The 17,220-nt window shown below is 41.1% G+C and overlaps 1 protein-coding gene across 12 annotated transcripts in view; it reads right to left on the bottom strand.

Annotated features, from left to right (window-relative positions):
• Nucleotides 1-17,220, bottom strand: part of ptprsa (protein tyrosine phosphatase receptor type Sa) — a 262,747-nt gene that overhangs the window by 26,321 nt on the left and 219,206 nt on the right. For 4 of the 12 annotated variants that reach the window (XM_071202896.1, XM_034082003.1, XM_034082000.1 and 1 more), the window contains 10 exons: nucleotides 16,320-16,414; nucleotides 15,820-16,070; nucleotides 15,460-15,547; nucleotides 14,341-14,553; nucleotides 13,977-14,140; nucleotides 12,329-12,340; nucleotides 11,889-12,004; nucleotides 7,161-7,208; nucleotides 3,374-3,471; nucleotides 529-652 (listed from right to left, as the gene is read on the bottom strand). In XM_071202896.1, the coding sequence (XP_071058997.1) occupies nucleotides 529-652; nucleotides 3,374-3,471; nucleotides 7,161-7,208; nucleotides 11,889-12,004; nucleotides 12,329-12,340; nucleotides 13,977-14,140; nucleotides 14,341-14,553; nucleotides 15,460-15,547; nucleotides 15,820-16,070; nucleotides 16,320-16,414 (1,209 nt within the window). The remainder of the gene's footprint in view (nucleotides 1-528; nucleotides 653-3,373; nucleotides 3,472-7,160; nucleotides 7,209-11,888; nucleotides 12,005-12,328; nucleotides 12,341-13,976; nucleotides 14,141-14,340; nucleotides 14,554-15,459; nucleotides 15,548-15,819; nucleotides 16,071-16,319; nucleotides 16,415-17,220) is intronic. The other 8 variants (XM_071202899.1, XM_071202897.1, XM_071202894.1 and 5 more) reach the window with 3 other exon arrangements.

Here is a 17,220-nt window from a genome sequence, read left to right on the forward strand (position 1 = left end):
GTCATGAGAGGGGGGCAGATCTGAAGAGACAAATGGGACGGTGAAACACTGGTTGAATTCCTTGGTCACTCTGAGTTCTGACAGGGTGCTGGGTCCATCGATGAGCTAAAACAAGTCCTTACCAACCCCTCAAAAATAACAGGGTTTACTGAACATACAGTTTTGTTCTGTAAATTCAATTGGTTTCTGCTGAACTAAATCTGAACCTCACATACTATAAATGACTAAATCCTATTTTAAATGTCTTATTTGGTTTCGTTTCATGTTACTGCATTGTGTAATCCTGTCCATTCTTGATTTTTGTTCTCCTATTTTAAGGACTTCATTGTATTTAATGTATTCTGTTCTGCACTGCTATGCACTGTTCTAGTTTAGTCTTCTCTGTCTAACCCCATCCGGTCTATCCAGTATAAATTCCTAATAACTCAAACTGACTCTGTAATTATGAGGATTTCCCAAATGATCAGCAATGAGCTGAGCTCATCTTCCATGTGGTAGATGCAGAGTGTGAGGATGGGTGTGCCTTACCGTCGATGGGGGCCAGGATGACGCGGGAGTGGTCGTAGGCGATGACGTTGGCGTAACGATTTTTGGGCTTGTTCACCTCCAGGTTGGAATGTTCCCAGGTGAACTGCTGGCCTGGATCGATAGACTGATGGGGGGGGGGGGGGGGGGGGGGGGGGCAGAGACAGGCAAAACAAGCACACACAAATAAGAAAATCAGAGGAGCTATGGGAGGAGCTGAGCAATAACAATAGAACCTGAATGTTATCTAAGAAAGGGAGGGTGATGGAGAGAAATTAAGAGTGTGATTTCCCGAAAGGAAAAAGGAACTTGGTATCATGAAAATCTGCTCATTGCCAGCATCTGCACACGGTACTTTATCAAGATCGTTAATGTAGCGTGTGCATAATGACAAACAACAATATTGATGAAGGCGGCAGATCTCCCCCTCGAGGCGAGGGCTTACAACGAGCCTGGCACTTGGGTAAAGATATATACAGCTGCCTGTTTAAAATACAAGAACTCCAGTTAAATATTCTGTTTCCTTGTCAGGATAATTAAGTATTCCATTACGATCTGATGTTTGCTCATTGGCGTCTGCCGCTCTGTTGGTGTGGGGACGGAGGCTTGAAGGTTATTTGCAGTTAGGGCTTCAGAATGTAGGGTGGGGGGCTGCAGAGAGAGACTGAATGAAGTCCAACTGGAAAGCTGATCTAACAATTTCCATGCAATCGTTACAGCAATCAGAGCTTCCCTCTGTTTAAGCCTCACTCCATCTGTTTCTGTCTTTATTTCTGCCCCCTCATCTCTATCCCTCTTTCTTTGTCCCTGTTTTCCTTATATTCGTCTCTCAATCTTCAAAGTCTTCTCTCTTACTTTCTCTTTATCTCTTTTCTCCATCTCCTGTCTCCCCTCTGATGTTTATACTCCCTCTATCGCAGCCCCCTCCAGCAATTGTTCCTTTCTTTGGAGATTACCTTAAGGCAGGCTATGTGAGCATGTGTGTGTTTGTATAAAGATTGGGGTCACTTCCCTGAAACATCGATCAACTCAAACATTTTAAAACCACATCTGTGTCGACCAAACTTTAATCAATTTATCATAAATTCGATGTAGGACTTGTGTATGGCAAATGTCCAGACAACAATTCAGCAACAGCTAAAACTTCTCCCTCTTATGTTTCATGACCTGGTGTTTTTGTAGTTGAGGGACGGCTCCTTGTTAAGAAGGCCAGCTTTGCAGGACATTGCTGCTTACTGCCTGACAGAAGATAGATAATACACTCTATGGCTTCAGTATCGTCAGTAAAACTGTGGCTGCCTTTTCATTGCTGTTTCTATGTCAAATTATCTCCTCTTCATCTCCACTCTCCAGCTGAGATGCCCCGCTCACTCTCTCTTTTCCCTCGCTGAATCCTCATCATTAACCAAGCCTCCCCACCTCAACTCTCTCCCCTCTTCCCTCCATTTTTCCTCCACACTCACATCCCGCCTGGCTAAAAACCAATCAGTCAAAGCCCCGTAGAGCTGCGCTTGGCAAGCCAGGGCGCCCGGACAAGCAGACATTCATCAAGAAAATAACAAAATTAAAATTACACTTCTCTATTTAATGTGGTCATTTATTTTTCCTGGGGGGTGGTTTAGTGAAGGGGAAGCGGGACAGAGAGAGTGAAAAAGACAGAGTGGGAGAAAAGAGGAACGGGCGGTTTAATGTTCCCTCAAAGCCAAGTAATTAGAAGTTGTAGTTGTAGCAAAGCCTCAACTTTGGCATCACGTCTCTCTTTCCAGCGAATGGAACAAGCTTGTCCACTTGGTACATAGCCCGGATGTAGATTTATGAATAATAGACACCCAAGAAATACTGGATTGCTATGAGAAGTCATTATCCACCAACATTCCCCGGCAGGCATGATGACAGCAATCTATGCCTGGGTACCTGCTTCCTACCTTGCGTGCAGCGAGGCGACAGGCGCGGTGATTTAGGAATGGCGGAGAGGGGATATTGCTTGTATGCAAACGAGAGCTGATTCAGCACTCCTGATTTCTAATCAACTCTGGTGTCATTTATAACCACCGCGCTCTCAGAGCTCAGACAGCTCAGTTAACCCACACGCACGCACGCACGCACGCACGCACGCACGCACACACACTATGTTCAAGTGTTCCCCAAAAAACAGATGGAGTTGTGCATACACCACACTCTACCCATATTTTGAAAGAAGGAACATCTTTGCTTAGTCCCCTAGTAGAGCCGTTATGTTATCACGTTTTCTTAAGTAAATGTTTAAAATATTTAGGATTTAATTCATCAAAATAGATTTCATGTTTTTAAGCCCCTGATTTCTCAGTCATTCTAATGTTCTCTCCTGAAAGCAGTTATCACATTGGAGAGTTTTTCATTTTGCAGCAGAAATATTTACCTTCTTTTTTCCCCCTTGTTTCATGGTTGAATGCATGATCGTATGATTTTTATTATTTAGCAAATATATTTGTTTTTCCGATAAAATTACTTGTTTTTCAGTGTTATGCCAACACATATTTTAGTCCCTGTCAAATAAAGTAATAGAAGAAGAAGACAATTGCTTTAAGGAGTTCAGGAATTGCAATAACCCGCCAAGGGGAATTTTATATAATTGAAAATGACAAATGCATTGCTTTGCCATGTTAAGGCTGCCAATGTATCTGAGGAAATAGGTGGCTGACAGAAACTGATAGTTCATTATTACAGCATTGTGGACAAGCAGGAAAAAACAGCAAACACAGTTGTGTCCCTGGAGGAAAAAAAGTACTATTGTGTCCTGTTCCAATGAAAACACAATCAGGCAGAAATCAATACTCAGAAGAAAAACTTTGACCTTTGGCTCCCTCACCTCATATTCCTGGGAGAGCTTGAGGTTGTCGTTGGCCTTGAGAACTTCTGTGTGTTCAGCCAGCTCTGAGATAGGGATGGGAGGATGACTCATCATACCTGCTCGCCAAGAAATGGAGAGAGAAATTGCACACAGCGTAAGAGAGGACAGAAGGTTAATTAGTGAAGCACACAGGACACACGTTCAAAATGTAAAAGTCACACAATACAGCATTTATGGGTGAGAAAATGTTGCTTACATAACAATGGAAGTTGTGTTTTAGTGGTGAGGAAGCTTGTGCAGAACATGGTGAATGTCACACACACACAAACATGTATTGACGGGTGATGTTATAGGCACGTGATTGGACCAGGCCAGAGCTCAGAAACAGCTAATTTGTCGAGCAGGGCTGACTGATTATTTACTATAGCAGCCTGTAGCAAACACCCACACAAACTGTATTAATTATTGCAAGGGTCATGATACACACACCGATAGGACCAATGCTGCTGACTGAAGCCACAGAAAAACATTTGAAGGCATCAATTATTTTTAATAGCCAGTTAAATCAGTTAAGAACGACACAAGATGAAAAGATGATGAAAGACAGGACAAGAAACGCAACTGTCTTTTTTAGTCTTGGAATCAATGGAATGCTTGAAATGTTGAAAACATGCCTTTTACTTCTCATTGAAGATAGTTAAAAGTACATTTGCTTTCAGCTGTTAGCAACAAGAAAAAGAGGATAATTTAATGCTGGATCATTTGTTAGTGGGAAAATCAATCTCGGAAACGAAGTATCCCTTTGAGGGAAGTTATTTGTCATTACCTAAATCATTACTATATATTATTTTTAACATTTGAACTTTATTACTTTCAGCACCATCCTCAATTCAAATATTGATCAGAGAAAAGCTATGAACCAGCTTGATCAGATCAAAAATACTGCAATATTGTATCCTTAATCTTTAATTCTCTTGTTGTGCTGTGTTGTTAGGTGAACATTTAGAATGGTGCCGCTCTAAAAAAGGCAATTATACAAGAGCAGAGCTCTGACCTGGGGGCTCTTGGGAAGGGAGGTGTGAGGGGGATTTAGGGGGGTTTAGGAGTGTGAGTGATGTGAAGTGACACAGTGAGCTGCTCCATTCCAGTCATTGCAAAGCAAGCAAGCTGCTGTTTCTACACTTCCCTTCATGTGCTGATTCCCGCAACTTAACCATGTTCTCCTCCCAAATTCTTCTGCTATTTATCTCAAGGAATTTCCAGAAATAAGTGACTTTTAGTTGGGTAGGGTAGTCGTGAGACTTTTTGTGTTTTTGGCTCGCTCCAATTTCCACTGCATATTGTGCTGCTCATGCTACAATATTATCAGCACTGCTGTGCACTCCAGTCACTAATCCATTTAGGAGCATTATGCTGTGGCCATGTAATGGAATATGGAGCAGCCATAGATTGTGGCTCTTTCCTTGCATGGAGACTGGCACTACTTAACGCTGTTACATTTGGAGTAAGAGGTCTCTCTTCTTGTCGAGTGATGAGGTCAAAAGTCAACATTTTGAAATCTCTTCACAAAAAAAGTAATTGGGCGTGCTAATCTACATAATCACATTAACCATCCTTAATTTCTCCCTTTTCACAATGCTTCCTATCACCCCCAATGTCAAGGGGGTCACTGACACTTTGGTTGCTTTTGTTGCGCTTAAGAGGGAGCCCAACTCTACACTGACGCTCTTCATTAGTAATGGTAATTCATTTTACACTGACAGAACAATGCAGCAGCATTAATTACACTAATATGAACAAAGATTACAATGCATATGAGACAAATGGAGATGACACTGGATGCTGTGACAACCCCCCGGAAAATGAATGGCAATGACACACTGCATTAGCAGCCTACTTGACAAACAACCGGGCCCTTAATGATCACCATCATTTAAATAATGTTTACTGCATTTATAGTTTCCTTTTTATTTTTTTAACCCTCTGTTGAATTTCACATTTCCTTCAATATCTTAAAAGAAATGTTTGAAGGTAATAGAATAAATCAAATTATATAAATGTATTTTTAGAAAAGTGTGTGTTTTATTTTTCAGTTTCTCAATGAGCTGACAAAGCACATAGATTGGCACCCTTTGCAAATAAGTTATTAATCATCTTCTGCTGCGGGTATTTATTAAAATGAGAATAAAGACAAAGAGGGAATACTGCAACTTCAATTTAGTTGTCAGTTTACTTGCATCAAATTCAAAGGGAAAAGGTATCGGAAAATAAGTAAGCGTGTATGATGCAAATGAGAGGCCCTCACTTCTCCTTGAGAGAACAAGACCGGGATGTTTGAGGGAAGATCAAAGAATGTTTGTGTGGGTGCGGTTGTGTGGTCGTGAAGTTGAATCTGTGTGTCTCTGTGTATTTGTGAGTGTGTGAGTTACTGATATAGTCAAACTCAATCAATTCCTTTCATTTTGTGTTTACTGCCCACATTACTGTCTGCATGTTTAAGTGCCTGGTACAGTTAGAGAGATATATCAGGCCAAAGTGTTTAAAAATGCATCCAAATAAAATATAACGCCCTGCCAGTGGGATATGGTAACTACTGTTTGTTTATTCCATTAAAGTTAAGGTAGAATACTTTAGGAAACAATTTTTTTAGAAATCTAATTTGACTACAGTATATTCCACTTTGCCCTTTACCAGCATGATTTCTTATATAAGCTAGAAGTTGTAATGTTTTCACAAATTAATCTAATCTTAACCAATCTGTTTCATCCATTTCTTTCTTTTAGTGTTAACCAATATGTTTGGTTGGAAAATGAAAAAAAGAGTCAATAACTGCTGATTTGTCATCTCATTCCCTTAGTCATTAACAAACTGCACGGCACATTGCAGTGTTTATCCAACAGAATATTTTCATTGAAAACAGGGCTTTGATGTGACCAGTACTCGAGCAAAGTCACTCAAGGACAGATTGTCGCTTTTTTCCCTACCCCCACTCCAAAGCTCTCATCCTTTCCTTTAACACAACCCCCTTGTGCACGGCTTTCTACTATCCACGTACACACTATTTTTTCACTGCAATCGACAGCGTGATCAATGAACACAGAAAAACAAACTAGCGCCTAATTACAGGTTTCCAATCTCCCGATCCGCAGTCGATGCGCCGGAGAAATATAATGATTATTTTTGATAAGCCAAAGCAGTCTGTCTCGTAAAGCCTATTTATGATGTTGCATATTAACATATAAAAGGGGAAGAAGTCTGTCTGTGGGTAATCACAGAACATAAGGGGGGGAAGAAGAAAACCAGAAACTCTTTTTCTCCAAGATGATCAAATGTCGAACCATTGTTTGCCACCGCTTTAATTAATTCTGCTCGTTATCTCTGAGCACAGAAAAGACCCCCTTACTTCAGAATGGAAATGGAGCAGTGGTGGTGAAAGAGCAGGAGAAAGGAGAAGGGAGAACAACAACAAGGAGGTGAGGAAGGGGAGGTAGAGAAAAAGGGATAACTCCTGTAATCTCTTTTCAAACATCTCTACATCAGCGGGAGTGATTGTACAGGTTATTTATGCATGGTGGATTAATGCACAGCCAACAGCCCAAGTGAATATCATGACTGACATCCAATTACAGAAAAAAAGCCCGGTATACCAATAGAAACCAACATCAAATTAATTAGTGCTGAAATATTTGCTGCATAATGTGAAAAAACAAACAAATGCAAATTATGTATTTGTAAATGGAGGCAAGCGTGCGTAAAAACAAAGATAAAGAAAGCTGGTACGCAAATGCTAAAAGCATAGACTAACTTTCATAGTCAAAATCTGCTTCACTGTGAGGACTGCTTAGACCAGAATCTGTAGAGAACAGCAAACATAAGGGAACATGGTTTCAAAAGGCTGTAATGCAACATAAAATGCTTTATAAAAAGAAAACATAAAAGAATGCAAAATGATTGAAGGCCAAGAAATAAAACAATTCCTATAAAAGTACTTTACTATCAGTAAACTCCCTTATCGGGTAGCCGGATGACAGACTTGAGTCAAGACTACCACACGGATATGAAAAAGTAGGGCAAACATCTTCCGATCAGATCGGCTATAGCCTTCCTGAGGAGCACACTGGTTAGCCAGAGGCCTCCACCTCTGATTCCCCTGCTGAGGCGACCCTTCTGCCAAGCCCCATAACAACGGTCATAGAGATCAGGGATAAGACAATTGATTTGCTATCTCTGAGCTTTCGTGAGCACCAGTTGGAAGGGCCCATTGACAGCAATTAGAAAGAGACAGAGAGGGGGGGAAACCAGCTTATATTTCCTGGTGAAAACGAACTGTGAAAAGGTCCTTTGTTAGCGGCTTGGTGGTGAGGCATTGAGAGTGAAAGGTGTGGAAATGTATCCACATTCATGGCTGACAGCTGTGGAGCCACAGCTGATGGGAGTCACAGCATTCAGGGAAGCAGTGATGGTTCAAAGTCTGATTTGTTTCCTCTGAGGCCGCAGTCAGCGATGCTACGTCCGGGTATTCTCAGGTCCTCTTGCTAAGAGGTGCAGATGATGAGATGCTGCCAATCTGTCTATCAATTGAGGGAAATACATTTTGCCAGGGCAAAAAGATGAAATCAGATCACTTGGGTGCTCAGTGATAGACAGGATCACATCACCCCAAGATGGCAACTTTGATCCAAAGAAAACGGATAGTTTGTTCCAGAGAATATACGAAGTTAGGAAGGGAAATGGAAAATAAATCTGATCTGTGAGCAAAATGAAAGTGTGTTTTTCTAAAAACACAGTTTTCCTTCCAAAACATCTGGTGCCAAAAAACATCACACCTCTTTGATAAAACAAAAAGGTAGGAATACTATCATCATTCCAAGTTGGGAGCCAAAATGAATGACAATAAAGATTATGTATGTAAGCCTAAAAACACTGTTCAATTCTATTAAAAAAAGTTGCTGAACAGAGTTTTGCTAGGTTTCCCTCGCACTGACATCTTAGCAAGAGGACGTCAGGCCAGTGGCGCCAAATGAGAGCAGAGAGATGAAGACATTGAACATCCCCCTCTCCCTAATTGATTTGTGACAATGACTAATTACACCTAGCAGGGGGTTCTCTGATCCACTGTCTCCAAATGTCATTCATCACAGCAGGAGGGAGGTACAGGCGTGTCTGATTATGTTTATGTGTGAGCGTGTGCTGTGTGTGTGTTTCAATAACACTGTTTGTGAGGAGGAGGGCACGGTTGTTGCAGTCGTAGCTGTAATCTGGAGAAACAAGTGGGTTGCTAACGCACGCCAGCGATTGGCTGCTGTCCGTGGGTTCTGCAAGTTTCTAAAGCTGTCTGCAAGAACATTTTGGATTTTTACATGCTTAAATGTGGAAGGCACTTTGTAAGACAGAATTGTGGAGGCGTGAAATGCCATATGCGATGTTGTATTAGAGGGAGGGAGATATAGATAAACACAGATGAAGACGGCATAAATAAAAAACGTATATCAGAGATATGTTGAAGAGTAAACCCAGAGTTACACTTAGTCTTATTTTGGAGTAAGAGAGAGCTTTTCTCTTCTTCTATTTGTGCCCGCACAGGTGTAAATTCATATTATACTATCACACTGATAATTATGAAAGTAAGGTTTTGATATAAGATACCGATATATGTGTAAAAGATAAAAAAAAATGTAACGGCAAGACACAGATAAAATGTAAGCGAAAGATAGTGAAAAAAGAGATACAAAAAAGTCCTCATGACTAAAGGGGAGCTTGGTTGGAGATAGACAACAGATATCCACTGAGTTGTGCTGCTTCATTACTCTGGCCCCATTTGACAATCAAACCCCAGGCACCAAAGAAGATAATGACAAAACGAGCCACTCTGTGCCCCAAGGGGTTATGGGATGTCACTGTGTGGCTGTCACACGACCTACAGGCTTTACAGCAGACATGCACAAGGACACACACACCCTCTCTGAAACGCATTAGCCAAGCCTAGCTTACTGGAAGCCTAATCAAAAACATATTTTTGTTCTCCAGCACTAGTGGTCAGTGAGCACACATTGCCGATGTGGCATATGCTCTGTTGGATAGCAGAAGCCTTGGATATGTGCAATGGGAGTATGCTCATTTGAACAATTGTCGCTATTAGCTGATGGGGATGTTCACAAATGCTCACCGGCCCACTTAATTGGGCTAAAATGTCCATTCAAATTAAATTCCCCGGGTGCGGAGATAACGACATCGCCCTAATTCTGCAGGACAATGACAGGGCTGTCGAATGAGGATGCTTGTCATATATAAAGAGAACTCTCAGCATGTATTGGGGAATGTAATGTAAAAGTGGCTGTAACAAGAGTTTCTATTATTTAAAGAACGGAGGAGGACAGTTGAGGGCACAGGGGAAAGAGCTGGAAGTCAAAAAGACAAATGGCAGGAATAGCCATTATAACCTTGTCATTACAGAGCCACTGATAGGGCTCTGAATACGAGGCAAGATAAAGACGAGGAGAGGTAAATTAACTTCCACAGTTCTATGGATAAGCGGGTTTGTGTAACTTCTGTCATTCACTCTTCTCTGATGTAAAGAAGTCCGCTTTTTCTCCCAAGATAAAAACTCAGCCAGCATGACTGGTCTCCCAGAGAAGATGAAAAGAAAACGCTCCATTTTGAAATCTGAGCCTTTTGATGGAGCAGAGACTGGCAGGGGATGACAGATGGATGGCTGAGAGACAACTAGGCCAGAGACAGCAAGGCGGGAAGCAAAACAAAAGAGGAAAGGAACATAAGAAAAAAAAGGGTGTTGATTCCCCCTCTGGAGGATTGAATCCCTTTCTGTCATTAGCCTGGTGAGAGCAATGTATTTCAAATAATACAGTTTCCTCAAAATGCAGGACTAATTTCTCTGTCAAATAAACCACTTAAAAGAGACAATACAAGGTAAACCATGTGTGGACAACTCACGACAATTCATGATGCTTACTAGAGGCGAATAATGTGACTAAACTCAGATTTGAAAACATTTCACTTAATTCCTCTATGAGTCAAACTAATGACAATAAACTGTAACAAGCTTAAATCAAAGAAACAAAATAACAGAAAGGAAGAAAGGCGATAGATAATGGGCCTGCAATAGAGGCAGGTGAAAGATGGAGAAGCCTTAGAGAAAGAGTTTGGGATCAAATGGGCTCTGTTGTTAACACCAGGCTTTAGCTCTGGAGAAAACAGGAAGATACCCAGCAGAATTTCAATACAGGGTTTGTTCCCAACATATACATTCCAACAAAAGGCATACTTTTCTAATGATTTATTATCATAAATGGCTATTTGTTACATGGGGACAAACATATAAATATGGCTTGCACGTAGTTATGGAGGCACATAATGTCAAACAGAATGATGTGGGAGCACTTCAAGGACATCATCTATGTTGCAGCAGAAATGTAACTTTGAGTTGCATCATTTGTGAATCGTTAATCTCTGTGTAGGCTGTCTGCAAGTGTGTGCCAATGTTACAACCTGCTTTCACTTCAAAGTAAATTAACACGTCAGTTATGTGAGTGTTAACAAATACTAGTGCACTTTGCCTTTCATGTATAATAACGTTGTCCCTGTAATAAATCATTTGTTGTAAAGAAGGAAGGTTTTATGCAAGTGTGTGTCTTTATTTTGCACCAGTAATATAATATAGCAGTTGGCCAAGATTAGGTTTTGACTCCAATAAGGGGATTTTGGATTAGAGCTGCCCTAATAACATGTTATGCCAATTTTTTTAATTTGCTTTCCATTCTAGTAGGTTTCAAAATGAGGATTTGAAATTCCTGCAAAACTTGTTATTAACACAGGTTTTCTTTTGCATAGCCAAAACGTTTGCATTTAGTTTGTTTAAGCCACAGTGGCCTCCATTTAATTGTATGTAGTTCCTTAAAACTCAGTTCTATTTCTACAGCTTTGGTCTCTTTCCAAATAAAAACAATGAATTGGAGAGATAACAGGCATGAGCACTCCACTAAAAACCTGTTTTAGAATGGAAATCCAATTAAGCCTTAGCAATCCAAGCCTTAGATGGTTTTTTAACCAAGGCCCGTTTTTATCCAACAATCAAAAGTAGTGCTTTGGATGTCTAAAAATAGAACAAAAACTGTAGTTATATCAATTACCCATGAAGTATTTTGCAATGCAGCTACTTACTCGACCATTGTACTAATACTCTAAGACAATGGTGTAAAACTGTCCCCAGCATTTTCCAAATCTCTGGTAAGTTATTGATGAGCAAAATGTTGTATTAACCTAAGCAGACCCAATTTTCCTTGAAAGCAAAGTGGGACATAATTCTTTGAAGTTTTACAGGTTGTCACGGCTAAAGATGGATGACTAAACTTCCTTCCTCACATCCTTCATATTGTCAGTGAAAATGAAAATATGTAATTTACCGAAAGGTCATTGTTGCATACAAAATAAATCAGTTTTAGCAATGCATGTTGTTCAATCTTTCAAGAGGACTACCTGTGTTCCTCAATGTACATGTTGTGTGTCTTTTCTGTACCTGGAGTTTGGAAGTTGATACGTCTCATCTCCACAGGGTCTGTAGGGTGGTGGGGTGTAATGTCCGCGTTGTTCAGGAGACATTTTGTGCGCGGCTCTGACTCTTTTCTTTTGCGGCTGGAGAGTATGACAAACAAAGAGTAGAAAGAGGGGAAGACGTACAGCAAAAACAACAGAAATTGTTTTAATGAGCACTTGATCCAGCAGTCACCACTCTCACTAATGATGGCACCTAAACAACTTAGCAACTCCTACTGACTGGTAACTCAGCGTGTCAAGAACACTCGACTGAAGCCGAATCAACAAAAGAGGAGCTGAGAGCGTTTGTCAAGTACGCAAAATTGACTTTCACCTTCACTAATTAAAGGCATCTTTTTTTTTGCTGAGGCAGACTATTTTGTATTACCCTGTAAAATGCAATAAAGTACAGCCAAACCTTACCTGTCAGGCTTGCTGTTTCCAGAGAAAGCAATAGGAGTCAAATACATATATAAAGATGGTGAAAACACAACACACAAGGAGAAAGGGAGAGGGGGAGGCAAGAAGAGAGATAAATCAATAGAGAGCAGTTTAAAATGCACAGGGGTCGCTGCTGGGCTCGCAAAATACGAGAGAAAGCTCATCAGCATTTGAGGCATGCGTGTGCGTGTGTGCTCATGTATCAGTGTGTAAGAACAAGTGAGTAGTCAATGAAATGTGCGAGTTAGTGCATACATTCTTCAGCTTGTGTATGTGTGTCTATGTACGTGTGTGTGCTTATGTGTGTGTGCACGGGGGGTTCAGATACAGATGGGAAAGGGGAATGTCAGAGCCAAGGGCAGACCCGGCAGAAACTATTCACCAGGGAGAGATGGAGGGGGAGATGGGAGAGTGAGGGGTGCAGAAAGAGAAGAGAGAAAAAAGAGAGATCCAAGGAGAGATGTTACTCTCCCTAACCACAAAGACTGAGGTAAGGCAAGGTCAGACAGTCAGGGATCATCTGACAGAAGCAAGCTGTACGTGTGGCTTACACTAACCCCCTTCAAAATCATTCAGGGAACTTCCCATGTACCGTATGCACCGTGTAGGGAGACCCTTACACTACTGATCATTTGGGACTTGCAGTTACTGAGTCTGAAGCTACAGCTGCAAAACAAGGGATGGGGGGGTGTTGACTATACACCTGTGTTCAAAAGCCCAAGGATGCTGAGGAATAGTATTTATTTAGACTTGTGTGGAGAGCTGAGTTCTATGAACAAAGGGAACTTGCTTAAAATCTTATAAAAAATGTGGTATACGTCAGACTTCAAGTAATCACTCTTTAAGATCGTCATAAATATGGTATATTGGACTTGTTATTGTGTTATCGTTCATATAGATTTTGGAGCATTGCATACCTAATTTGAAGCATACATTTTGAAGAAATTACCGTTAAACTGACTATTACGTTTTTCTGACAACATTTGAATAACACCGTTTCGGAGTATTCTTTCCAGAATTATAAGTTATTTTTTTGTCAGGTGTAAAAAATAATTGAACACCATCTCAAGGAATCTTCTCCTCTCTCCTTTCTCCAACCCCCTCACTTCCCACAACCATCTTTTTCACAAGAAAAGCTCCTTCATATTTACATGCAAAAATGTTGTTGGGTTCTTTCAATATCATGCCGCTATGAATATAGAATAAGCCCTTCTTTCAACATGCTCCCTAACATGCAATTATTTCCCCACAGCCCAATTCCCTTGTTACACTGACAACATAACTGGTTCTACATCAAATGACAAGAAGCTGCTCATTGTGTGTTGCAGGAAAAGCAGAAATTCTAGCATGTGAACAATATTTCAGTACAACATGGATAACAGTTATACTGCTTGTGTAAACAGAGGTTCCAACAAGGCACTTACTATGCAAAGTTAAAGGGTTGAATTCCTTTGTATCTTAATGTTAAGAGAATACTTATACTGTAAATGCTTTCATGAAAAAACATTTCAAGTTAGCTTTGTATCATAACCCTTAATGTTCTTTCCTATCATTTGATGTTGAACAATATTATTGTTACATGCATAAATGTAGCTCCAATGCAGTCACTACAATTACCAGGCCAACTCACTTTTTATAAAGGAGAATGGCAATGACGATGCAGATGATGAAGACCACAGCGAGGACTGGGCCCACCACCCATATAAGTCCGTCCCCAGTCTCTATTGTCAGGGGGTCCACCACCAGCGCAGGGGTCATCACTGTGTCCGTATAAGGGCTGGTGGCAAACATTTTCTGAACAGAGAGATCAGGTAGAAGTTGATTACACATGAAACAGTACCTAAACTAAGCAGCACAAACTGGATACAAATTCAATGTTAGATTCAGATGTAAAAGATTAAAGTGAAAATAAATCAATAATTTAATCCACTCCAGCAATTGACCAAAAGTAAGTCTACTAAAGTGAGATTAACTGAGTTTAACTAGTTACTCACCCCAACGGTGGCATTGAGTTCAGCCAGCAGGAAGAAGACATACTCCTGGCCAGGTTCAAGAGGCTTGTTCTCACAGCTGCTGTGGCGATAGTCCGATCCCACCGTGAAGCTGGGTGGCAGCTGCCTGAAGCAGGCTGTGATGTAGGGCTTCCTCTGGTCCAGCTGAGGCAGCTGACGCCGCGAGCGCCGCTTTGGAATCACCTCCCGCAACAGCTGATTGACGTGAAAGGGCATTAGTTTACGACTGCTTTTTCCGTTTAGTATCCTCTTGTGTTTTTGGAGTTTCTAAAACATTCGTCCCACATTTATTGAAAAACGTCTGAGTAAAAACATTTTTTTACGATAACTGAAATGTTTTTTCATAATCTCCATTGTTTCTGAACACAAGATAAACTGGACCTGAGACTAACTTAACTTGGCAAAATGATAGGTCATCAAATATTTTAAATGAATAAATAACTATTTTGATTCAGGTGTAAAATCACTGGAGCCCTTTCAGTGGGCTGACTGAGACCAAAGAAAAAACACCTGTAGGTGTAATTGTACCTTTAGATAAAAATAGCTGCAAACTATTTGGCAATGTTCCATGTAACCAGGCTCCAACCCCCCCAACATTCAGCCTCTCTCATTCATTTCAAACAGCAGACAGAGGCAGGCAGTAAGCAGAGGGAGTGTGTGTAATCCCAAATCCAATAGGGATGGTTGCTGTTGATGTAGCGCTCAAGGTGACCTCAAGCTATGGTAAGAGTGGGAGAAGACTGTGTAATTCTCTCTTCTGCATGCTTGGGGGGGGATGAATTAGCATAGCTGAGATGTACTCAAGTTTGTGTTGTGTGTGTCGATGTCTGCTACTTAGTGTGTACAATTTGCCTTGCACATGCAACTGTTATATCACAAACAAGTGTTTCTGGAATCGCTACTCTTAAAAAACACAGTTTGGCCAGAGAGAAAATATTACAGTCTCTTTAAAAACATGTTACTAAAGTTTGAAGACGCCTTTTCCTTTCCCATATTCTGCCTTATGTTTGAAACAATGCACCCCGTTAACCTTATCATTTCTGTTGTTCCAGAATCACCGCACACCGTTTACTTAAAAAAAAGAAAAAAAAGAAACTCTACCTCTTCCATGTCCATCTCATCGGGGTTCTTCAGGTTTTTGACAGTTCCTGAGGTCCTCTTAAGTGGCACCACAACCACATAGAAGCTCCTGCAAACAATTTATTGATAATGTATAGCAAACACTTGGTACAAGGTTGAAAGGAAATTGAAGCTACAATTCTTGCAGGATCTAGAACAATCCAGAAAGCCTCATGAATCCAAAGACCTTATCTCCCATTTCAACATCTAAAGACACCTTAAGATCTCAATCTATACAATATCAGATTTCAAGCATCTCCAGACTTAAACCTCAATACCCTAACCCTCAAATCTAATGTAAACAGTGCCTGCAGAACCCATCTTAAGTCAAGGTATACTCACTTGACCTCCTTGGTTTCAATTGGTGGGAAGGACATGGTGAGCATGTTGTCAGGCTCAGCGTAGATGTCCAGCTTGGGTTTCTTGACCAGTATGAGTGGCGCGGTCTTGGCATACACACGGTGTTTTTGCCCACCATCCGCGCTTTCTTGGCAGGTCACCCTGAACTCATAAGTGGTGTTGTGCTTTAGCCCGGTGACGAGCACCCTCATCTGCCTGGCATCCACATCCATCTTCTGTCGGTTGTACTCAATCTAAAGTTCGATAAATGGTCCAGAAGTTTTAATTGGTAATTGGTAAGAGAGATGATGTAGTGTATGATCATGTTGGTAGGTCAGTAGATTGATGGATGAAAAGATGGATGGAAAGGTATGGAGATGGGTTTTGGTATGAAGGTAAGAAGAAATATGCAATGTTAAATTCAGGAAATGGCCATGTTGGAAATTATTAAAGGTATCTCAGCTGAGAATTGAAATGATCTTTTGGCCCTATATTAAACTCACCGTGCATTTGTAAGGAGACCTGCTTTCAGAAAACTTCCATGCAATGACCACTGTAGTCTTGGTGGCCCACTTTACAGTGAAATTCTGTGGAACGTCTGTTGAATGGACAAATGCAAAAAAAAACTTTAATAAATTGAACAAGTTGAGAAAGCAAGGAAAGAAAAACTAAAGAAGAACCTTTGGTTAAAAAAAAAAATATATATTCAGTAGTTCCTCTGCAACGTTCCTCTGGGTTGGAGAGTGAGTGTAACGGTGAGCTGTGATTGGCTGTGAGAAGGGCAACGCCATTGGTTAAGACACACAGCACATACGACTCATGGATGACAGACCCATGGAGCACAAAGGTGTACCCGCTGGCTAGCTATCGTAAGTAGTGCCAACCCATCTCAACACTGTCTTTGAACCCATGACCTGAGGATTAACAACTGACCATTTGGTCCCAGTGCCAACAGTACCTATGCTTCTACAGAGTCTGGGTTGGCACTGCCAACGTGCTGCCAGCCGGGCATCGAGACAGACTCAAAACACAGCATGCCAACAGTCCTTAGCAGTGCATCAGGGGGATGCCATGCCACAAACTGTCCCAATAAGGGACAGGGGAAGGGGAGAGGAGGAATTAGATGAGGAAGGGGGTTAGGAAGGGGGTAATATTTCAAAACAAACCCAAAACCAAATAAATAAATAAATATAGAACCAAAATCCGCTTTCTGTCAACTTAGAATATTCCAAACATACTCTTTGAGTGACTGGGTTTGACTGACGTCCTACCTTTGCAAACTGGGGTTGTGAGATGGCATTAGCTGTGTGAGTGTGCTTGGCAAAGGGCTGCAGGGATGACTGACAGGAGTGTCTGACCGAACAGCACTTACCTTGAAACTCTATGCTGCTCTCCTCTTTCTCT

The sequence above is a fragment of the Pseudochaenichthys georgianus genome, chromosome 4, assembly GCF_902827115.2.
Source record: "Pseudochaenichthys georgianus chromosome 4, fPseGeo1.2, whole genome shotgun sequence".
Classification (NCBI taxonomy): Eukaryota; Metazoa; Chordata; class Actinopteri; order Perciformes; family Channichthyidae; genus Pseudochaenichthys; species Pseudochaenichthys georgianus.